General features: G+C 43.2%; 1 protein-coding gene across 2 annotated transcripts in view; it reads left to right on the top strand.

Moving 5' to 3' along the window:
* The window catches only part of ST6GAL2 (ST6 beta-galactoside alpha-2,6-sialyltransferase 2), a 70282-nt gene that overhangs the window by 24982 nt on the left and 20972 nt on the right, over positions 1-24328 (top strand). For both annotated transcript variants that reach the window (XM_033147658.1, XM_033147656.1), the window contains exon 2: positions 17140-18141. In XM_033147658.1, the coding sequence (XP_033003549.1) occupies positions 17196-18141 (946 nt within the window). In that variant the 5' untranslated portion in view covers positions 17140-17195. The remainder of the gene's footprint in view (positions 1-17139; positions 18142-24328) is intronic.

Raw genomic sequence — 24328 nt, 5'->3', positions numbered from 1 at the left:
TTACCCCTTGCAGTATTTGTTATAAAAACAAAGGTAGTTAAAGAGGTTTTTCCTAACAGCAACAAGTATATGAGGTAATGTCTTCTTCTTCTTCTTCTTCTTCTTCTTCTTCTTCTTCTTCTTCTTCTTCTTTTATTATTTATACCCCGCCAATCTGACTGAGTTGCCCCAGCCACTCTGGGCAGCTTCCAACACATATGAAAATGTAATAAAATATCAAACATTAAAAACTTCCCAATACAGAGCTGCCTTCAGATGTCTTCTAAAAGTTGTGTCGTTCATTATCTCCTTGACATCTGATGGGAGGGTGTTCCACAGGGAGGGCGCCACTGCCGAGTAAGTCCTCTTGCCTAATAATAATAATAATAATAATAATAATAATAATTTATTATTTATACCCTGCCCATCTGGCTGGGTTTCCCCAGCCATTCTGGGCGACTCCCAACAGAATATTAAAAGCACAATAAAACATCAAACATTAAAAACTTCCCTAAATAGGGCTGCCTTCAGATGCCTTCTGAAAGTCAGATAGTTGTTTATTTCCTTGACGTCTGATGGGAGGGCGTTCCACAGGGCAGGCGCCACTACCGGGAAGGCCCTCTGCCTGGTTCCCTGCAACCTCACTTCTTGCAGTGAGGGAACCGCCAGAAGGCCCTCGGAGCTGGACCTCTGTGTCTGGGCTGAACGATGGGGGTGGAGACACTCCTTCAGGTATACAGAGCTGAGGCCGTTTTAGGGCTTTAAAGGTCAGCACCAACACTTTGAATTGTGCTCTGAAATGTAATAAATTTAGTACTACTGCTCCTGGGATAGATCATACACAATGCCTGTTTACTACACTCCTCTTGGTGCACATTTGTCACCTACGCTGGCTGGTTCTTTCAAAGCAGACGTTGACACTCGATTTCTGATTCTTGTCTGCCAAACAGAGCTTGTAATCATGTCTTCCTCCGCCCCCTTCTCTTTGAAATGCAATACTTTTCTAATCAAAAGACTTGTTCACTTTTCTTTTCTTTTTTAATCTCTCTGGCTGAGAGACAAGAGGAATAAAATAACACAGCCAGTGTAAAGTAAGCGAGGCATTTGAAATACCTTCGAAACACGCAAACAAATAACACTTCATGACTGATTGGCTTAAAGACCTTGACAACTGCAGTGACTTTTTTTTCCCTGCAACATCCTTTTTTTAAAGAAATAAAAAGATAATGCAATTTGAAGCCAGAGCTTAAGAAAGTGCATTAATGCTAGAAACTATTTGGATGGCATAATTTAGTCCTGGAGTGCATGAAGTAGAAATTAAAGGAAAGTGTACTTTTGAGCATGTGAGGTGTTTCAGACACAGGTCTTCCTAGCCCTACTTGGAAATGCTGAGGGATGAACCTGTGACCTTACAAATTAAAAGTGGGTGCACTACCATGGACAGCTTTTTCTGTTATTCACAGGAGCTTGAACTTCAGCAGTTCTCACTTGGGTAGTGATGGGAAAACTCCTCTAAGTATGTTCCAGAATTAATGTGGGGCTGGGGATCATTCAGATAGTGCTACTCTCTTGGCCGTGGTCCAGTGGCCCACCCATCCCATCAGATGTCTATACAGTGGTACCTTGGGTTAAGAACTTAATTTGTTCTGGAGGTCCGTTCTTAACCTGAAACTGTTCTTAACCTGAAGCACCACTTTAGCTAATGGGGCCTCCTGCTGCCGCTGTGCCGCCAGAGCACAATTTCTGTTCTTATCCTGAAGCAAAGTTCTTAACCTGAAGCATTATTTCTGAGTTAACGGAGTCTGTAAGCTGAAGCATATGTAACCTGAAGCGTATGTAACCTGAGGTACCACTGTATATGCAGGGAGAAGGCTCAAACTGTGGTCAGAGGAGTTCAGAGTCATTCATGCCATTATGCACTCAATGATATCATTCAGTGTTGTAGAGGCCTAGTGGAAAGCCTGTTTTAGGATGTACTAAGTGGTCTAAATGCCTCTAAAACAAAAACAGAAGTGTGAGATCGCGGTGGCCATTTTGGGTGCTGCAGTCTTGCATGTTGGGCTCTCGCTTTTTGGGGAGCCATGATCTTGTGTGCTGCCCCAAAACACCTCCCCAGAAAGAGCTTTTTCAGGATGAGGGTGAAGCCTGGGTCACATGACTTAGGTGGGAGTGCATCCCCATTTTGGGTCTGAAAAGTTTGGATGGTGTGAAGAAAGCCAGATACCAAAATGAGCCCCAAATACCCTCAATGACCTGCCTGGGTGTTAAGATTGTCAGGTGATGCCCTGTTTACAGTACCTCGGAAGTCGAACGGAATCCGTTCTGGAAGTCCAATCAGAAGCAGCGGAACACGCATCGGACATTCAGGTTCCAAAGTGTGTTTGCAAACTGGAACACTCACTCCCGGGTTTGTGGCGTTCAGGAACCAATACATTTGACTCACAAAGCGTTCAGCTTCTGAGGTATTGCTGTACTACCATTCTACGTGGTCCAACGGGTTGTGGTAGCTCATGAGAGGGCCTTCTTTGTGATTGTGACCTTTACTGCAAGGTGTATTTTACACCACCATTGTATGCTTTTTGGCAAGTGGTAAAAACACACCTGTACTCAGACCTTTGTTTGAGTGGATAACTGTCCTTCTGCATTACTCTTCTGGACTTGTGCTTTGTTAACTCTGTTATTGGTTAGTTTTGTGGGTTTATTTTATGTATTTAATGATAATTTGTATATAATTTTTGTAACCTACCATGGGATTATTTAGGGAATTGGGGGCGCTATATACACAAATAATAAATCAGTAATAAAATGGTTTGCAGAGCTCCAATTCGTGGAAAAAAACAACACTTATATTAGGTAGGTAGAAGTAAGCACTGCTTGTTTGCCTCAAGTTGTATGTTAGGGATATTATTTGGAGTCATCTAGAATCACAGGGTAGCCACCAAACAAATAATATGTATCATGCCTAAAAGAACTGGGGGACAGGAACATAATTGCAACATGATCAGTGTCTCCCCTTTCTGTAAAAGCTGGGATATTTCATCATCCTCTAAGTGCTGTGATCCTCACCAAGCCTGGCAAACAAAAGGTTGTTTTTTGGTGCATGTAAGTGTGCAATTTGCTCTTCTATTTCTATTGAATATGGATGGCTAACCCTCAGTTTGGGGGGCCTGATCTAACCCTCAGAGGTTTCTGCTGTTCCAATCAGTAGTGTTCTGTATCCACTGGCTTGCACAGTGGTTTGGCATATTGGAGCTGGGAAACTCAGTGCTAATTGCTGACTGTCTAGGCTGCAGTCCTGTGCCCATTAATTTGGGAGTAAGGGCCATTGTTGAGTAGACGCATACAGGATTGTGTTGTTACTCCCTGTGCTTCACCCCCTCATGCTAGGTAATGTCTGGAGGAGTCAGTTTACTGTGTAGGTGGATACATTTGATTGACAAAAGGGTTTCAAATCTGTGAGCTTGTGCAAAACGTACTATACATTCAGCCTCATCTGATTTTCATAGAATCATAAGAGTTGGAAGAGACCAAAAGGGCCATCCAGTCCAACCCCCTGCCAAACAGGAAACACCATCAAAGCTACAGCTGTTTACTTTGAGCATCATGTGTAAAGGTTAGTGCAGCCAGCTGCCAATTAATCCACAAACCACCCGCCCACCTGGAAATTAAACTGAATAGAATCAGACCAGGGGATCTAGGATACTCATTTGCACTGATAGAACTATAGCATTAGGAATTGAGCATGGATGGGAGATTAAAGCAGCCACTGTCTGGTGGGTGTATCTGCAGTGCTGGTGCCTGAGAATTCTGGAATGGAAACTGTATTGCATGCTGATGAAAAATGCTGTTCTCAGAAAAGCATACCCTTAGGCATGTTTTGTTTGAAAATATGTCATTATACTTCATGTAATTCCATATCAGTATGGGAACAGTGACATTTACTGTATCTGCAGGCTGGAGCTTGGAGCTCGAGTATTTCCTGTGCCTTAACACACACATCCCGCCGCTTTTTTTAAACAGTAATCAGTCATTGCTCATTTCAGAAATTTCAAAGTATGAGCTTAGGAGTCTATGACACGAGCACTTAATTGTTTGACATGCATATATGTCTCAAGCAATAAACTTTAGAAAGTCTTCTGAAAAATTCTTGCTTATGTATGATCCATCCACTCCAAACATACAAGTATGTTGCTTGAGATATATATATATATATATATATATATATATATTTAAAGGAACTTAAAGGTGGACAACATGGAAAAACATTTCCGTTGTGAATTGTAATAATGAGATGTTTAAATACTGCATCTATATATATAAAATGCAAGTGTCTCTGCGTCCAGTCCGTGTGTCTCTGGGTTTGCGCAACTGAGCATGTGCCCCAGGGACACAGGGATTGGATGGAGAGAGATCGGGCCACGAGCAGCGTCAGCAGTTGAAGCAGGGCGGTTGAATTGGAATGTCGGCGCTCCAGAAGAGGGAACGGCGCCAGCCGGCTGCCACCGTCCTCAGCAGTGCCTCTGTAGCGCCAAGCCCACAGCAGCCGCCGCCGCCTCCGCAGGTCGCTCAGGAGAGGCGGCCAGCTTGAGGAGGCTGCGGGAGAAGCCGCCGACGCTGCTGCTGCCGCTGTTGCTCCCGCCGGCGCGGCCACCCATCGGGGCGGCGAGACACTGCTGGGCAGGCCTCCTTGGCCCGACCGCCTTGCCGCCTCTCTCCTCCGCCCACACCCCTTCCCCTCAGGCAGGCACGGGCTGAGGGCGGGCTCGCAGACCCTGCTGCTGCTGCCTCCGACGCTGCTGCTGCTGCTGCTGCTGCTGTTGCTCCCGCGGCGGGAATCTGAGGCAAAGCGGGCGCGGGCAGGGCGCGCGTCGGCAGACCCCCAAGCTGCGCCCCTGGGCCAGTGAGATTGGGGGGCGGGCGGGTTTGAGGCGGCGGCAAGGGTTGCAGCAGCCCGGCCTGCCTGTCGCCTTCCACGGCATTCAAAGCGCAAATGGCACCGACCCTGCGCTGCCAATCCTGGGGGAGCTCAACTGCCCAAGAAGTGCACACGGGAGGATGGCAGCCTAAGGCTGAGCGGGATAGGGAGGCGCAGCGAGAGCATAGAAACAAACAAAACAATACACACATTTTGTGACAGGAAATAAAAAAAGAGCTCCCTAATGTGGGCTTTTGCATTTTTATTGGGGGTCCTAGCAACCTAAAAGGTAACTCTGCTTCAGGGGAGAAGGTACCATGCCTGTCTTTAAAAATAAAAATAAACAACAACTTTGCTGCAGCCCCCTCCACATATGTTCTAGCGCCCGTTATTTTAACGGGCTGAAACCACTAGTAAATTCATAACAGTTAACCCTTCTTATGTAATCAGGAACTTCTAAAAAATCTATGTCACTGATAGTGCAGTTAATAAATCTTTGAATTGACTTGTAAACATTAAACCAGAAAGCAGAATTGTTACTTTTTAAAAGATACTGTTACGAACATTTTCTTGGTGCTTAATCCAGGACTTCAACCCTTTATAGCCAACACTTTTAGAATACTGTACCACAATACGAAAGAGAGAAATGAAAAACGACGCATATAAGAGTTTTAAATCAATCTCTCTCCTTTTTTTCCAGTTCAGTAGTTTTAATCATTCTTCGAGTCATAAAAATGTTAACATGAAAGTAGTTTTCATCTGTGGCCAAGTAGCTATGTGTAGGATCAGGATTATAACTTGGTGCTTAAATATCTGGCTGAAATGTATTTTACCTAATAAAAATTATTTGAATCACAATTGGTAACCCAGTCCATTTTGATTTAAGTAGCTGAGGGAAAACTGTGCATAACGATTTAATATCAGCAGGAACAGAATACTGCATGCTTTCCTTCTCACAGTCAGTGGCGGAGCTTCATGCTCTGACACTGGGGGGTGGAGAGCAGGTGGGGGGCAGGGCTGGTGCACGTCCTGGGATGGGGCACGCCACCTGCAGGGATGTGGCACCCAGCGCAGGTGGGGAAGCCAGCAGCGATGGCACCCTACTGGGATCACGCTGCTGGGGGCGGTGCGCTCCCTCCGCACTCCTCTTCCTCCACCAGTGCTCACAGTGAAGTTAGGAAGTCTTCACCATTTTCTGCTGCTGCTTCTTTGGCGATGACTTGTAGCCGAGTAAGATTGTTTTCCATAAACACGGTTTTAACAGTGAGTCCGTAAGTGACTGCGGAGGCCAATTCTGGATCCGCACATCCTTCCACAGTAGGGACATATGTTTCCGGACGGGAGCTGATCACAAGTGAGGGTTTGCCAAGCGTGCCTTCCTCTTACCACGTTTCTCCCTTTCGTCCTGAGTTCGAGTGTCTTCAAAGCCCATGACACCTTTGGTAAAGGCTGTTCTCCAATTGGAGCGCTTGCAGGCCAGTGTTTCCCACTTGTCAGTATTTATACTACATTTTTTTAAAAGATTTGCTTTGAAAGAGTCTTTAAACCTCTTTTGTTGACCCCCAGCATTATGCTTTCCATTTTTAAGTTCGGAATAGAGTAGTTGCTCTGGAAAACGATAATCAGGCATCTGCACATAATAACCAGTTCAACGAAGTTGATGTTGAAGAATCATTGCTTTGACACTGGTGATCTTTGCTTCTTCTGGTACACTGGCATTCGTTCACCTGTCTTCCCAAGTGATGTGTAACATTTTTCGGAGACACCGTTGATTGAGTATTTCAAGGAGTAATACTTTAAATATTAAGTGTGTCTGCGTCCTGGAGCTCTGGTTTCCTGGAACATCTCCGGGCTCCCCTGTAACAGCTGCCCCATGACTCAACCCCGTGTCCTGGTAGGTGTTTTGTTAACTTTAATTCTTTGGAATAGTATAAACAAGGCTAGCGACAGACGGGGAGGACGTACAGGCTGGGATGTCCATTTGCTTGTAAAGGTGGGCTCCTTGCGTCCCCTCCTATGTGTCATTAGGTAATTCCTCTTGTTCTCGACTTCAGATATAAACCGTTATAAATTGGGAATAATGACGATCCACCTCAGAGGCTTGTTGAGAGGACAAACGCAGTGTAGACGGTGAAGCACCTTTCCAGTTGAAATGCTATATAAAATAAGCAGTAGCATCAGCACTCCAAACAATAGAGATGATGAAGCTCCTTTCAGTATGAAATGTTATATGAAATTAGCTGTTGTCTCTTCAGATGCCAACCAACAAAGTCTTTGTGCTTACTGTAAGTTCACCTCTTCCCCATTATGCTCCTTCCTGAATGTTCTGATCCCTGCATCACTTTTTTCTTCCTTTCATTTTGCTTCTCCATATTTCTGCCTGCCCCCCCTCTTAAATAATACTATGCTTGTACCACCACCCCCCTTCTTTTTCGAAGAGGAAAGGTAATGTCAACCATGGGCCTGGATCAGACATACATATCTGGGCTAAATAATATTTTCTCCTTAGCATGTCCAGAAGTCTGAAAAAACCAGTACAGTCATACCTCGGGTTGCGCTCGCTGCAGGATACGAACGCGCCGAACCTGGAAGTACCAGAACAGGTTACTTCCAGGTTTCGGCGCTTGTGCTTGTGCAGGGGCACTAAATCGCACTTCGCGCATGTGCATAATCGCCGAATTACATCACGTGCGTGCGCAGATACAGCACTGCGTGATGCGAATGCTGCGGGTTGCGGACATGCCTCCATCATGGGTTACGTCTGCAACCTGAGCATCCGCTGTATCTTAAATCACTGTTTGAAGTTAGGTTAGCATCCTGGCTCGTTCCAAACTTGGTAACCATAGTTTCCAGTTTAAATGTGCAAGGAAACTATGGATAATTTTTTTTAAAAAAAAATCCCTGGTTTATCGTAGCATACTGGGTGGAGAGATGCAGTGCAAGGATGGCCTACGTGGACCATATCTCAGCTTGTACGTCAGAGCTGAGCCATAAAGTGGTTGTACTGAGATCCTCTTCCAAACACCCACTAGGTTGGTGGCCTGGAGGAGACGTACAATAACACACCCCCACCTGCAGACAGAGCTACCTTTTGCAGCTTAGCTCCTTGAGGTTTAACTGGTATCCCTTCATTTTAGGAAAGGGGTGGGGCAGAGAAAGTAATCGCCTAGGCACCAGCCCTAATAATATCATCATTTCTAGTAACTGAATTGCCGTCTTTCTGAACCCTTACATGTCAGGATTTGTATCCCATCCCAAGCAATTCTTAGACTCAGATATGGAGAGCCCACTCCAAAATTACTTATTCAAATTGAAGGTTTGTTTTAACATGAAAAATCTGAAGATCAAGCGTTTGAATTTTGAAGACTGTTAAATGTTGCATCAATTGCATTAGAGACAGACTTTTTATACTATAATAGTAAACCAATTGGTGGCAGCGAAGAAAATGATACCAGAAGTGAAGTTGTTTTGTCGTGTATTTTTGGAAGCAACGTTGTTAAAAAAAATTACCATCTCAAACCCATATATATATTTTATTTTGAAAGCTGCTGTTCTCTCAAGGTCTCTGCATGGTATAGGAAGACTCTGACATAAGAGCAGCATGTTATCTTACATACTGGCAGTTGTGACGGATTGGCCCTAGAGTGGAGGAGGTATTACATACCAGCGCAGAAGGAGTTAATCCACCTTCATCTTGACAGACAGTTCATCCTTTGGGTGGCGGGGCGGTCCCCGGTTTAAAAGGAGGGAACGGCCGTTTTTGGCAGTTGAGAAGAGGGAGGGTGTGTGTGGAGACAGGGAAGAAGAGGGGTGTGGGGCCAGGATAGTGGTGGTTAGGCTAGGATAGGATAGAAGATTAGTAGGTTATACTGAAAGAGTTTATACTTTAGATGTAAGTAAGCTGCTGAACTATTGAAGTACTTGAAACATGATGTTCTGAAATAAATAAAGACTTGTTGTTTTTGTTGAGCCAAGAGAAAAGAGGCATTTATTTGGTCCAGCGATATATGGATGCTCATGAGGAGGTGAACTCAGGGAAAAGAAAACTGACCTGCAGGGTGATAGTTTGTGTCTTGGAGTTTCCCTCAGGAGGGGCAAAAGGGCAGAAACCTTGGTATGGCTACACAGTTACTAAAAGGGTTTAGCTAACTGATGCAGTGGGGGATCTAATGAGAGAGAGCCCCAGAACTGACAGCTGAGAGGTATTCGTAACCCAGGAGCCTAGAGCAAAATATATATGTATATAACAGGCCACGACAGCTGGACAAGAGAACCCCGTTACTAAGTTATCCCTAGTTATAATAAAAGGGGATTATCCACACAGACGGACCTTAAGGCATCGAGGTGGGGTGGATAGAAAAAGTGACCCGGAACACCTCAGAAATAATACACTTAGTAACAGAGGGGTAGTTGGCAGGGAGGTTCGTCGCAGCAGTATGTTAGCAATAGTAATGGGAGATTCAAATTCATTTGTGGCCATGATGAAGCTCACTTGCTGAGTTTTGGGTGTTGCTGTCTTTCTGTGTAAGTCTACCTTGTATAGAATTGTTGGGAGGACAAAGCAAGAGAAATAAGTTTTAATCTTCTGTTTGGATAGGACAGTAATAAAATACAAGGCTAAGTTCATAATCAGGACTTGTGTTTGGGGGATATGGAAGGCAGAGATAAAGTTACCATCCAGCTTAGTTTTTGAAAGCATTCGTTTCAAGTTAAAGTTTGTAGATTATTTCCCTTTCCCACCAACCCCACTACGGATCTTTTGCTTTAAGTAGCCTTAATCATTTGATTTCCCTAGCCTTTATTCAGCATCCTCTTTTGTACCTTGTAGAACCATGTGTAGGTGTGCATAATGAAGACTAAAGGCCCTGCAAAGTAAATTGCTTCTTTTTCACAGGGTTCTGAAAGAAAAAGACTGAAAAAAAGGTATGTTCCGGAGAAATGTCTGCTAGAACAACTCTTGACTAAAAACCATTGTGAAATAGAGGGAAGAATTGTTATAATTTGAGTGGGCCTCTTCCTTGCACCATTTCTATGCTCATTATTTATAGGCCTGCTACATGGTTGCAAGGAATTCTAACCAGGTAGGAGCCATGACTAAATCCCAGTGGCTTGCGTTAGGTTACATATACAACTGCATCACATGTGGAAGAAAGCCTTCTTGATCAAATGCTGGCTTAAAGTACTAAAATCACTCAGCCATGTGTGAAACTGTGCCAGAAAAAGAGAAAATGTATGCATTAATACTACTTTATTTTCCTTGAGAAGGCCAAATAAAATATCCCAGCTGGTGTTCGTTGGCTTGTCATGAGCAATTTAGCCTTATTATATGTTTTTTTGTTTTGTTTATTAAGTTATACAAAAGAAAACAGTGTTAAAAGTCTAAGAACTTCAGGGTTTTCATAATGATTTATGCATCGCCAAGCAATGAAACTGATATTTATCTTTCGTTTTGGCAAGCTTCCTCATAGATTAGAGGTAGCAGTAAAAGTTTAAATAAGAATTCAAATCAAAGTTGCTGATTATATGTCTGGTGGCCCTCGCATAATCGCATTTGGAGTGTGTGGGACCAACAGCAATGGACTCATGACCCGCTGGTTGTCTTGTGGAGTGCTTTTTGAATGAATAGGGTCCAATGTGGTTTCTCTTTGTGGACCTATGCAGTTGCAGCAGCCCCACCAAAAGCATGGTATATATGTGTGTGTGTGTGTGTGTGTGTGTGTGTGTGTGTATGTAATCAAAGCTACAGTAGTAAGCATCTGTTTTCAGTGATGTATTACTCTTTATTTGGTTGTCTGAAAGTTCACCAGAGTACAAGGTCTGAAACATTAATTCAACAGATTGTGTGACATAAGCATCACTATTACTGTAGATATTAGCGACTATTCTAAATCCTGTATTATTGCAATTGAGATACTAAAGCTTTTATTACATTTTTTTTTTGCAAATTTCACTTCTGAAGGCACACTAATGCGAGTAAGGCAAAGAGGATTAGAAGAGAATATTAAACTTTGAAATAATATTTTTCAGAGTTAATTCCAAAGCAAGTATCTGATTAATCTTATATTGCATTATGAGCCACCAGCAACCTATTGAACAGGGGAAGCAGTAAAAGGTACAAAGAGAAAAGGGACTGGGCTAATATTTAAAATATTTGGTACAATTTATGTGTACTTAGCAGTTTTATTCTAGAGAACACCAGCACTAGCAGTGCAGTCCTCTGTATGTTTCTTTGGGTGCAAGTTCCACTGTGTTCAGCGGGGCTAACTACCTAGTATGTGTACTAGAAATGCAGCTTAAATTTCTATAAGGGGGAAAAAATGAGGTGTCTTTGGCCATATGACCCTGAATCTTTGTTCCTTGAGCCATAGTGGTGAAGTGAGGACACTGTTCATGCACAGAGATTATGAGCAGTTCCCTGGGTTTTGGGGGGATGGTGGAGGGGGGGAAATCCCATGGTTGCACCGTGTTCAAAATTAAGTTTTCAACCAACCTTTGTTAGTGCAGACTTAAGAAACAGCAGTACTTGACTGCTTAAAATACTATTAATTCAGGGCATACAAAGTTGACTCAGCATTAATAGGTTAATATTAATAGGTTAAGGAGGAGGAAGAGTGAAGATGCACAGGTTAAGGCAAGTTTCACTTCCGTTTTTTCAACCTGCACTCTGTTGTGAGCGAACAAACCTGCACCACAGCATGGAACCCACAAACACACGTCTTTCGGTCTAGCGGTTTGGCACAGCCAGAACATAGGATCCAACATGGGACATCTGGGATGGGGATCAGAAGCTGGGGCGCCTTCTGTCAATCCTGAATGTCCCACTTAAAATGAGACACTTGAAGGATATGCAAGTTCAATCCCTGTCATCTTCAGACAGGGCTGTTAATGAACCCTGGAGAGCTGTTGCCACCGGTCAGTATAGACCAGAGTTTTCCAAACTTTTCGTGTTGGTGACATACACATCATTTAGCGATGCAGTAATTCAGTTTTACTAGCAAACAGGAGGTTAAACTAACCTAGGCCTAGGCAAACTCTGGCCCTCCAGATGTTTGGGACTACAATTCCCATCATCTCTTACCATCTCTGTTAGCTAGGGATGATGGGAATTGTAGTCCCAAACATCTGGAGGGCCAGAGTTTGCCTATGCCTGAACTAACCCCTTCTTTCCAGCCCTGGGAGGAGCGCGGGGAGTGTTTGTGCGACACAACTACACACTGAAGCCGACACACTAATGTGTCATGGCACACAGTTTGGAAAGCTCTGGTGTAGACAGTAGCGAGCTGGATAGAGCAATGGCCTGACTTGCTATACTGCAGTTTCTTATCTTCCTATTCCCATTTTACAGATGGGAAGTAGAGGTTGACAATGACTTGCCCAATGAGTACTGTATATTTGGCAGATGTGTGTTCCATATCCTAACCCAACTCTCCGTCACTGCATCACAGTAGTACTCTGTAAGCAAAAAAAAATTATCTTCCATTTGGAAGACTTAGCAGAATTTGTTGGAATTAATGACTAGAACTTTGTAACTGCTGGTATGTAACTTTTGGAATGATGATTTCCAGTGCTCTTGTGGCTGGAAACCTTAGAAATTTTGTCTTGGAAAGCAATTTCGTTTGTTGCTCTCAGCTGTGGTTACCTCTGTTGATGCAGAGTAATGTAGCAAGAGCAAATATTTGTATAGCAAAGAAAAGAAACCTTTATTCTAATCATGCTGAGAGCAGATATAAAATGAGTTATTGCATATGGAGTGTGAAACTTTGTAAGGGGCTGTAATATCTTATTTCTAATGACCACGTCTTGCACCCAGTCACAGAGGTGCACATAACTTTCTGAGACCACAGATTTATTTATCCTGTCAAAATGTTTTAAAACTCCTCATTTTTGCTGTTTATTATGTTTCTTTAAATACGGTGTCTGGAGTCAAACACAAAATCCAACCCAAGCTATGCACACTCATTTGTGCAGGTGTGATTAATGCAGTTCGTAAAAACGCTGCTATAGGCCGTTTCTGACGTTGAATGGTTCATTCATTACCAATAACTCCTTCTCCCAGCAGCCATTTCTAGTTGTAATATACCATAGAATACTCCTGCAGTCATGCACAGTTACACATGATGTCAGAGCAGAGGAACGTGCTGCTTTGAGCGGCAGTTTTTCAATTCATCTGCTCCTCTAAATTGAATGAAGTAGGCTGAGAGAAATCAGTTCCATAGGAGATCAGAAAATGGATTGAAAATGGCTTAACAGTTTCTTGCTTGTACTCCCAAATTAATAGTCTCGCTGTGCCAATTCACTTGTGTTGCCTTTCAACCACAGAGTGCTTAATAACACTACTGTTAACATTTCAAATACATGTGGACAAATACCTAGTGGGTTGTGTGATAGAGGACTTTCTTTTCTATAGAGAAGTTGGGGTAAAGAAATTGGGGTAAAGGGTTAGACGATAGTTCCTCTCCTGCAGACATAATTACCGATGGCAGCTTTAGGGTAGATGGCACAGTGTCTTAAAGGCACACAGATGGCTTTAATGCCAGAATCAGGAGGAAGAAGGCCCAATGGCATATATATACCATAATTTACATCCATGCCTGATTCTTATAGCTATTGGATCCTAATATGATTGTGTCTTTCGGTTTTTTAATAGGAGATTATTTGTCTTGTGATTGGTTGGCGGCCTGCTTCGGACTCCAAAATTTGGCAAATATCCAGAAACAGTTAATCAGTGCAACTTGCAGTGGAATCCTAATGATTATTGTCAGTCGCAAAATTCAGCATTTGGATTTCAGGAGCCAGGATTCCATGCCGATAATAGTACTCGCACAATTTCAAGATTTCATGTTGATGGAATGGTACTTGCCAGAGAACACAAAAGTGGTTTTGTATATATATCCTCAAATACTACAGAGGTGATTCCCTTGTTGGAAAAGGTTTACTTGGAAAGGAATTCCCTTGAACCTCTTGTACCACAGTGATGCATCTGCATTACTCCTATTCGTTGCAGCATAACTTTCTGGTGAATTGGTCTCATAGTTTTTTTATTTGAAAATTTAGCTCATCTCATTGGCTAGCAGAACTCTCACACTCACATGGTGTTGCCTGCAGGCCTGCTCCCTGAAGAAGGGCTGAATCACAGTTGTGCGTGGAGCACTTTCAGTCCTCACCTCCTGATCTGAGTGCTGGAGGGGATTAGTAATTGACAGAGTCACCGTCAGCCTGGTGAGAAAGCTCCTCCTCCGCTGTTGAGGCTTTGCCAAGCCATGTGGGAAGATCCCAGCTGCGGAAATCCGTGAGGTGGGGTGTGGTGGGTTTCTGCTGGCTTTGGATCTGCTGGATCCATAGCCCCAGGGATCTCCCAAAAGGGCCTGATAAAATAAAGCCCACCTTCTGTGCCGGCTGTTATAACTGGCAGGGCTTCAGATGCAACAGTGGACTCACCACTCTGCTCCCAGACGGGTTAGAATTGCTCTGTCCCTCTCTCATCCTCCGATTGCTCACACTGACCCACAAGCTGTGAACTGGCCACACTGGGGGGCGGGGGGAAGTCTGTGATGATATGAAACCTCTCTGTGGTTTTTGATACATGTAGATCATTACCGGATGATGTGGTCTGCAAGTGATGAACACTTACATGTGAACAGGGATTTTAGAAACCAAGTAGTTTTGTCCCCATTCCCCCTGAGCCTGGAAAGGAGGAAGCTGACGGGCAGAGTCACCCCATGGACTAGTTTTAAGCATGAAAGCAGCCAGGTGTGGGCTGGCTGAGATTGTTGGGGCAGCACCCCATTCACCCCAGTGGACCACCCTCCACTGGCTTGAGGGATTTGTTTTGGGTTTGCCTTGAGGTTTCTGCTATGTTAGGTTTGAGAAAAACGACTGGTAGTTTTTGGATTGTGCTTTTATAAACCAGATCCTGGTTCGTAACTGGATGCTTTTTTATAACCATTTGCTAAAAGTTATTTCAAAAGAAAAATTAATGCAAAGTCGAATAATAACAAAAACAAAACAAAGCATTACCATGGGGTGAAGGTTCAATACAAATGGCAGTCTTGAACTGCACAGTGCTAGCAATGTATTGGAGAACTGAGAGTGAACCATGCTGCTTGTGCATGAATGTTGGCTGTGAATTGTTCCTTTATATAGCACCGAAACGGGGAGGTGACCTTTTGTAACATTCAGTCTGTGCAAACCTGAAGCTTATATTGTGTTGATTTCTAGCTTGTTTCATAATTTCTGTCTGTTTTCCCTTCTGTTCTTTCAGTTTTCTATTTTTTATCACCTTTCTAAAATCAGTTGCTTTTAGATGATCTGCACACCTACATGAGATGGGCAAACACAGATCAGCTGTTGCATGGATATGCGCTTAAAAGGAAGGCAGAAAATTTACTTAAATGCTGTATTTTGCACTGGAGGCAATTGCCTTCTGCATGGTACAGCGCCAAAATGTGTGCCCAGGCCTGTGCCTCAATGTCACAGAATAACTCCTTTTTAACAATCTCTCATCTCTGCCTGAACTCATTGGTGAAATACACCTCTTCTCCTCTCTTAACTTGTGCAGGGATGTCCAGGTGTATCTGTATCGTGCAAATTTTATTTTTCTTCTAAGATCAGTTGCGTTCTCAAAAAGCAGTGGCAGAGAGTAACTCCTGGCAGTCTCTAGTTCAAAGAAAGGGTTCTAATTATATGATGGGGAAGTATTAAAAGCCACATAACAGCTGCAATGCAGTGTGTGTGTGTGTGTGTCTGTGCTTTGAAGAGAAACTTCCTTTGCTTTATGCTGGAAAGGTTCTTTAATTCCTCATACCGCAAGAACTTTTTCCACCAAGGCTGCAGAGTCTTCCCATCAAGTTTGAATTCCCAACACCATGGGAATGTCTGGCCACAGAATTCACAACCCTTGCTAACCCTGAGACGAACTTCCAATTGAAAAGCTGCAATATCCTCCCTCCCTTTCTCTTGAGGGAAGAAAGGGGCCTGTTTAACATAACAGTGCCTAACGTAGAACATCAACTTGAACCGTCCTGACCTCATAGCTGCCTGTCTTTATATGCTTTTTCTGAGCAATGGAGAACCTTGACAATACAAAGTCCTGAAAGAGAGGAAAGTTTGAAAAGGATAAAGACTCTTCTTCCACTCAGCTCCCCTCCTGTAATAAATAGGAGGCCTAGTTTAGAGACATTAAAAGTGCCTTCTGTTGCAAAACAATGGGAGATGTGACACAGGGGCTGCAGTCAGCCACTTGAATAGGATCAAAGGAGGACGAAAGCTCCTTCAGCAGCACAGTATTTTCACTAGAGAATATCCTTTGTTTTAAAAGCAGGCTGAGAATCATGCGGTCAGTTCTGGGGAGTCTTAAGGAAGCACGACTGCCACACTGCCACTTATTTAGGATAGCAGAATTGTCATTAAAAAAAAACCCAGCTCCTAATAATAGTTAACATTTATATTCCTTTCTTTGTTATGTGCTTCATTGGCATAACACTTTCAACATCCCTAAGAGGTAGGACGGTGTACTGTAATCCCTAAATTGCAAATTGAGACAATGGCTTGCATAAAGCTGCCTTGGTGACTGAAATTCTGGACTAAAATTTGAACCAGGGATTTTTTTTTATTCATAGCAGTGCCTATTAACCTCTTGCCTTCAATCTGAAATTCAGAAAAGAACCTGCATGGTGACTGTGCTAAATATGTTAACTGTTCTGAGATACACAGTATTCTGTCTTGATAAGACTAGATTAGATTTTCTTCAGACCTGTTTTTGCCCTTGAATTCTGCCATTTGTTTAACTTCTACAAATGAGTGAAAAACCCACTGTGATAAAATGTCTTAAACTTTCAGAGCACTGTGGACACATGCCTCATGTGGAATAGTGAAGACTTGCACGGGCTCTTCAGTTCAATAAATGTATGCGTGCGTGTGTGTGTATACCCTTGTTTGAAAGTTTGAAGCTGATTGTCACTTGTCAATATAAATTTTAGTTCAGCAGGATTTGGTCTGGCTGTGGTTTGCAGAGCAGCATGCAAAATGTGCCTAAAGAGGGACATTATGCTCTGTTGCCCTGAAAAATTGACATTGTGCCATAAATATCCTAGGTGTGATATCTATTGTTGAGGGAAACAATTTACCTACCAACAAGTGTTCCTACATTGCATAGTTTTCATCACATTATCATTGACCTTAGAGTTGTTTGTTTCTGTCCTACCTTGAAAAACGTTCTTTGCTAACATTGAATCTTCTTATTCCAGGTTTGATGCTCCTTCACTGAGCCTTTAGCATACAGTAGAATAGGCACAGAGTTGCCATGAAACCTAACTTGAAGCAATGGAAACAACTCATGCTGTTTGGAATATTCGCGTGGGGTCTCCTGTTCCTGGTTATCTTCATCTATTTCACAGATAGCAACACGGCTGAAGCAGTTCCAAGCTCCTTCTCCTACACTGAGACTAAAAGGCTTTTGCCCATTCAAGGCAAGCAGAGAGTTATCATGGGAGCAATGCACGACCCGTCCTTCTCTGATGCAGCTGATGAGAATGAGCCGCTTCTCGGCAAAGATGTCTCGGGTTCACTTAAATCGGGGACTGGGAGCATTAAAAAGTGGGCTGACCTAGACGATGGCTTTGAAAGTGAAGAGGAATTTTTCCCTCCCCAATTAGGAAGAAAATCAAAAAGTGCTTTCTATCAAAGGTCTGGTGATTATTTATTTGCTGCTGGTCAGCGTCGGTCGCAGAGCAGTATTCAGAGAATAGGGAGATTAGTCTCAGCAGAGGGGGCGGATCAGAAGAGCAACGCCTTGCAGGATAATTGGCTCCCTCAAAGGAAGAAAAAGAAAAGACATGCAAGACACAAGAGAGGCCAGATGTTTGAAGAGTCTAATGAATGGGATGGAGTATATTCCACAATGTCGAAATCTTTCCTCTACAGGCTTTGGAAAGGGAACGTCTCCTCTAAGATGCTGCTCCCTCGCCTACAGAAAGCAAGGAAAGGTTACCTGGATACTAATAAGCATAGGGTGCACTTCAAAGGGAAGCGAAACCTCAAGTTGACTTCAGAGCAGCTCCTCTGTGAGCTCAAGGCACGTGTGGACGTCAGGACCATCGATGGCAAAGAAGCTCCCTTTTCCATCCTCGGATGGGAACGGCGGGTCCCCAAAGTTTCTCTGAGCAAGCTGTACCCACGTGGGTTTGGTAGCTGTGCTGTCGTCATGTCTGCTGGTTCCATACTGAACTCTTCTCTAGGGGATGAAATAGGTGAGTGGAAGGATCTCAACAAAATGTGCAAAACCATGTACATGTGGACCAGGACTGTCCATAATAACATAGAAAGAAAGAGAGCCTTGATAGGTCAGATCAAGGCCTATCAGCTTGTTCCCCTTGTTGGCCAATAGATGTCTCTTAGGAAGCTCACAAGCAGGCCGGGAGCCCAATAGCCCCCTCACACTCTTTCCCCAGAAAATGGTATGCAGAGGCATATTGCCTTTGAAGCTAGGAGCCACATATAGCCAGCATGATAATTTGACCACCGACCTTTTCAAGTCACCTGAGCTAGTGACCATCAGTGCATCTTATGGCAGTGTGTTCTATAAATTAAGTAGATTGTGTGCTTGGCGTTTCAATAAGATGTTAATAAAATCCTTCACCAAAGGCTCCTGAGTGAGCTTAGCAGTCGTGGGCTAAGAAGACAAGTTCTCTTATGGATCAGTAACTGGAAGAGGAAGCAGAATAAATGGGCAATTCTCGCATTGGAGGGGTATAAGAAATGGGACTTTCCCAAGGATGTGCTCCTAACTTGTTCCTAAATGACATGGAGTTAGGGTTGAGCAGTGAGGTGGCCAAGTTTGCAGAGTATTAGGAGGGAGCAGGCATTAAAATAAAACAACAAACAAGGTTCATTGTGAGCAAGTGTAAAATAACCCAAGAAATTCTAAATCTGCCATGCTGATCATACTATACCTACATAGGATTAGGGCCACCTAGTGCTTGAAGGAAGGAACTTTAGTTGCTTTTAGCTGGTGGTATTTTTAGCATTTATGTACGTGGGATCTGAACTGGTGTTGACTGTCCAGGAATGAGACTTTTGGGTTGCAACAGATAACTCACTGAAAATGCCTGTGTTGATGTGTGTGGCATCTGTGAAAAGAGTAAATTTTCATGTTAGAGATTGGGAAAGGCATTAAAAATTAATCTGCCCCATCATAATGCTGTTAGATAAATCTGTGGTATGGCCGCACTTGGAAACCTTCATGCAGTTCTGGTTGCCACACCTCAAAAGTATATTGTAGAGCTAGGAAAAGTACAGAGAAGGGCAACCCAATTGATCAACTAGTGATGTTGGTTTTTAGAAATTTTGCGTATGTAAATCAGAGTAATTTGCATAAGGAAATGTTCTGATGCCCTACAGAATAATCTAATTTAGTACTTTTATTTTACTTGTATTTAATAGACAAAATCAAAACTTCCAAACTTGCCTAATGATTTATTTGCAGTTAGCATCTATTCATCGTTACGTTAAGAAATGGAAAATTTTCCACAGATTTTTATTTTATTTTTTATCTAGAAAATGTCCCCTTCCATCTCATTGGTAGAACTTTTCCCCATGTGAAACCTTTACAATATTTGAGACTTTTTTAGTTTAAAAGTGATAAGTAAGGGTGGACTGATAGAGCTATAAAAAGTTATGCTGAGAGTGTGGATAGAGATAAGTTTTTTCTCTCACACACCCATCATAGTAAATCCCAGGGGTCATCAAATAAAGATGAAGCCAAGCTCACTGGTGTGATTTAAATTGAGTGTGACGCTGCAGTATATTGGTCAAAAAGCCTCAGTTCCATAAAGAAGGTAAAGGTAAAGGACCCCTGGATAGTTAAGTCCAGTCAAATTCTTTTGAACTGCTAGGTTGGCAGGGACAAAGCAACGGGAGCTCACCCCGTTGCGTGGATTCAAACTGCCAACCTTGCGATCGGCAAGCTTAAGAGGCTCGGTGGTTTAGACCACTGCGCCGCCCATGTCCCTATGCAACAGACACTGCTGTGTGAAATGAAGGTTAAAAAATGGGACAGGAGAGCTAGCATTATAGTCAGGAAAACTCACATAATAAATGATATATCTGAATGCACCCCTAATCAACAAGCCTCTGTTCCGTCCCGAGTGCGATCTGTTAGATGTAGACTGTGGAGGTTTGCTCCAAATTGTGGAGTGAGCTAGAATCCTCCCTAATCCCTAGTAAAGGCTAAGGAGGAAAAGGGAATAAATGTTTTGTCACTTCAGCTCCTGAACACCAAAACAATGTTCTTCCCACAGATTCTTTAAAATGAACTCTGGGTTAATCCTCTATTGCCATTCATATTTTCATATCCAGATAGGTGTCCCTTTAAATCTCTTATGATGAAGTAGAACTACTCTCATTATCCAACTACTTTAATAGGCTTCCTGCTCAGAACATGTGCCAATGCTGTCCTGGCTCTGGAAGTCAGGGGAGCTTCCAGTTTCGAAGGATAATCCCACTAGTTTGAAAACCTCTGAGGTGCGAGAACTCCACAGGTTCTCTCCCCTGCTTTTTCCTGACAGATAATGAAGCAAACTATTTCCTTTTTCTAGTTTGTGTTTTAAAGTGCAGTTGTCAGTCTTCTGCTTTCTACAAAACTGCGAGTACAGTATCAAAGAAGCTGTTTTGTTTGTTTGTTTTAAGGGTTTTTGGAAGGCATGTTGACGTTTACCTTGCGAAAAGGGCCAAGATGCCTCCGAATCAGTGGCCTGTTGACGCCATAAGAAGTAACATTTTTTTGTCTCTCACATACCCAGTTTTAGGGGTCACTCAGTGTGCCCGTACATTGTAGTTGTGGAACTCTGCAGTTGCCCACCCACAGTACTTCCAAGTCACCTCTCCCTCTTCCTAGTTGACCTAGTTTTGCTTACTAAGAAAATACTGTTCCTCTAGGTGACCTTCTTGTTGAGTATTCATCATTTGCTTGCACAAAGCTTTTTCAAAGGTTAAGCAGTGCCTGCTCTTTCTTGATAATTTATTCTGATTTGCATGCAAAGAGGTTATGAGTATTCCCATCAATTGGTCATTTATTCCACTCTTTTTAGTAATTCTCCCCATCGTGTTCCCAACAGCAAAAAGCCAGTTTACTGTTGTTGTTGTTGTTGCTGCTGCTGTTGTTTTTAAAAAAGTGTTGGTTTTTTTGGAGTGCCGGAGCACTTTAATTGCACAAATTTAATTTTCCAGTGTGCAGCTGAATACCTCCTGCAAAATATTGACAATCTGGAGGCAGCCTTGTTACATTTTAAACGCTTATTTGCATGCACAACCAGAGTAAATGACAGATTCCCCCTTCCCACCTTTTCACTGCAAGCTTGCATGTGAAACAGTGAGTCATATTTGGCCATGCTAATGATTGAGAGGTATGGCGCCTCAGGGTGATGCCTAGTCTTGATTGATTGATTTAACCCAGAATAAAAAAGCGTGATACAAAGTGTTTATCCTGGGGCTCGTTCTTGTGTCTTACTGCTCCTATGTCACTAAATCCCATGGATCAGCAACATTCTGCCCCATTCTCTTAACACAGATGCTTATATTAACAATGGACTTCCCCTCCCTTCATGTAGGAGCCTGGATCTGTTGCTAGGGGGATTCCGGAGGGAGGGAGAGCCTATTGCAGTGAGATGCTCCACAATGACTGCCCTGCCGCATTTGCCATAAGCTAAGCGGGTGTAAATGTGAAGCCGTCATGACTCTGCCAACAATTTATAAGGCATTATGAGAATGCGTGCTGTTACGTTCACCTCATGGCAGCCTGACTTTTGTTCTGCTTTCTTGTTCTGTTCTAGAAGAGCCTCGGCTTTCGTTCATTTGACTAAAGAAATATTCGTGGTTATTGTCAACCTCCCCACCCACCCCCCGCGTCAAGATGTGTTTTAAAAATTCCAGAGACTTAATGTGTCACTCAGTACCCTCTCTTATTGCTTCGTTTATGCGCCTCCAGGTTTTTGATCATCATCGCAGTAGTAGTAGTAGTAGTAGTAGTAATATGTAGCATTTATGCATTTATGTGGTATATTTCAAGAGCTCGGAGCACATTTTTCTTACACATTAATCTCAGCAGTCTCAGGTTATAGTGTTTGGCTGTAATTCCTCTGAGGGAATCACGAGGCACACAGCACCTGTTTCTTCCACCCCAGCTCCCTCCTGCCACACTTCTGTTTCTTTCATAGACTTGCCACTCTTTCCCTTCCTTTGCTGACCCTGGTGATGATCCATGAGGGACTTCCTCTTTTCCCTTCCCTAATCATTGGGGATGGAGAGCAGCAGGAGGGAAAACCAGATCTTCTTGTCCCACCTGCACACAAGCTTCCTTTAATTCTTCTTATGTCCTTATTTATTGAATCGTCTCAAACTGAAATAAGACACCCTGCTTCACACCTGGGGGTGTTCTTTCCCTGGCACTGAACTCTGATAAAGCCTCCTGCTGGTCTGAATGGAGAACGCAGAGGGGGATTTGAGCTAGCCTACTGTAGGAAGTTACCATTTGCATTTGTTGCTCCACCCACTTTCACCTTTGGCTACACCCACCAGTTATCTGGCCCTTGAAAGATTTTCCAGAAGGAAATGTGGCCCTCAGGCTGCAAAAGTGCCTCACCCTTGACTGAAGCCTGTCAGTTAATTGTGAAGTTGTTATGCATTGTGCACCGTTATGCGGCCCCTGGCAAAAAAATTCAGAAGGAAATGTGGCCCTCAGGCTGCATAAGGGCCTCACCCTTGACTGAAGCCTGTCAGTAAACTATGAAGTTGTTGTGCATTGTGAAAGAAGAGTCGTAGGTGTATATCTCCAGAGTATCTAGGGCATCTAGACTGCTGGCAGTAGAAACACCAGGATGATCTGGAATTATTGGGGATACAGTACTTACTTACAAGCACCTCTGGTTATGCATCCTTCGGGATATGCATGCGGCGAACCTGGAAGTATTTTCCCAGGTTTTGCCACATCCGCAGAAGCGCTCTACTGCACCCCGCGCATGTGCAGAACAGACACCTCTGGTTGCAAAAGACCGGAGCTCCAGAACGGATCCCGTCCGCAACTGGAGGTACCACTGTATTTTCACACTACAGTGGTACCTCTGGTTACGTACTTAATTTGTTCCAGAGGTCCGTTCTTAACCTGAAACTGTTCTTAACCTGAAGCACCACTTTAGCTAATGGGACCTCCCGCTGCCGCTGTGCCGCCAGAGCACGATTTCTGTTCTTATCCTGAAGCAAAGTTCTTAACCTGAAGCGTTATTTCTGGGTTAGTGGAGTCTGTAACCTGAAGCGTATGTAACCCGAGATACCACTGTACCTAGAAACCTGAATGTCATTAAAAAAAACAAAAATCTGAAAGTGGATTCCCCCACCCTGCACTTGGAGGTCGAAAAACAGAATGCAAACTATGCCTGGCAGTAATGGCCAGACTCTTATCAGTGGAAAGAAGATAAAATCTGGGGTTGTCAGACAATGCCACTTGGTAAGAATAAGTCCTGCTTTAATACTTCCTTCCCTGGTTGATAGAGACTGTTCTGCAGTGCGACACTCTCAGGAAGCGTGATCATAGTTCCAGGATCCAAGGATTGTAACATGAAGCAGTATTTTTTCAAAAAATATATGGGCTAAAAGTAGGCAGGGGTCAGCTGATGATAGGTCCTTGAGGTCTGCAAAGGAACACAGCCTGGTTAACTAGCAGGGCAGAGCAAACCAAGACATGACAAGTCTTGGATCTCCAGATGTACCAGTAGACTTCGGGCGCCCCCTTCTGTTTTTGTGCTAGAAATGTGATATTTAGGTTTTACTTTGAGCGTTGAAAGTGTGGTTTTTACAAAAAGGATATATGCAGCAGGCTTGAATACTTTTTTTTAAGAGTCCAGATGCTTTTATAGTGAGCTGTTTTAAGCAGAATAGCATTTAATTTTTATATACAACTAGGACATGGTTTTCTTGTAACCTGAGGTGGTTTTCCAGGACCATTTCTCAAACGTTCATATCATAAATCTGAAACGGGATGTAATACTAAAGTAATGCCATTTTATACAGGGTTGTATTGTTTTTAAACTGTAGGTGTAGCAGCTGCTAGCACTTGGTCTGCAGGAAACTTTGGATTTGGATTTCACAGCTTAGAAATTTCTAACAACATAGCTTCAAAAGTAGAAGTTATCAAATAACAAATCTGCTAAAGGAAGAAAGGTAGACTGGTGACCAGCATTAGAAATTCAGATATATAAGCCAAATGTAAACCAGGGTTACAGTCACCTAAACAGAATGCCTACTTGCCATTTTAGGACCAGGCGGCTCAAAAGTCGTATTTTTGGTTTCTGAAATTCATTATGATTGGATAGAAATCTACAGGATGTGTTGCTAGTGTGTGAAAACAGGCAAGATCCAAGGATCCCCAAGCACGCACCTCCAGAT

The sequence above is a fragment of the Lacerta agilis genome, chromosome 4, assembly GCF_009819535.1.
Source record: "Lacerta agilis isolate rLacAgi1 chromosome 4, rLacAgi1.pri, whole genome shotgun sequence".
NCBI classification, from domain to species: domain Eukaryota; kingdom Metazoa; phylum Chordata; class Lepidosauria; order Squamata; family Lacertidae; genus Lacerta; species Lacerta agilis.
Note: the sequence above shows the minus strand (reverse complement) of the source record. Positions and strands in the feature narration are given on the sequence as shown.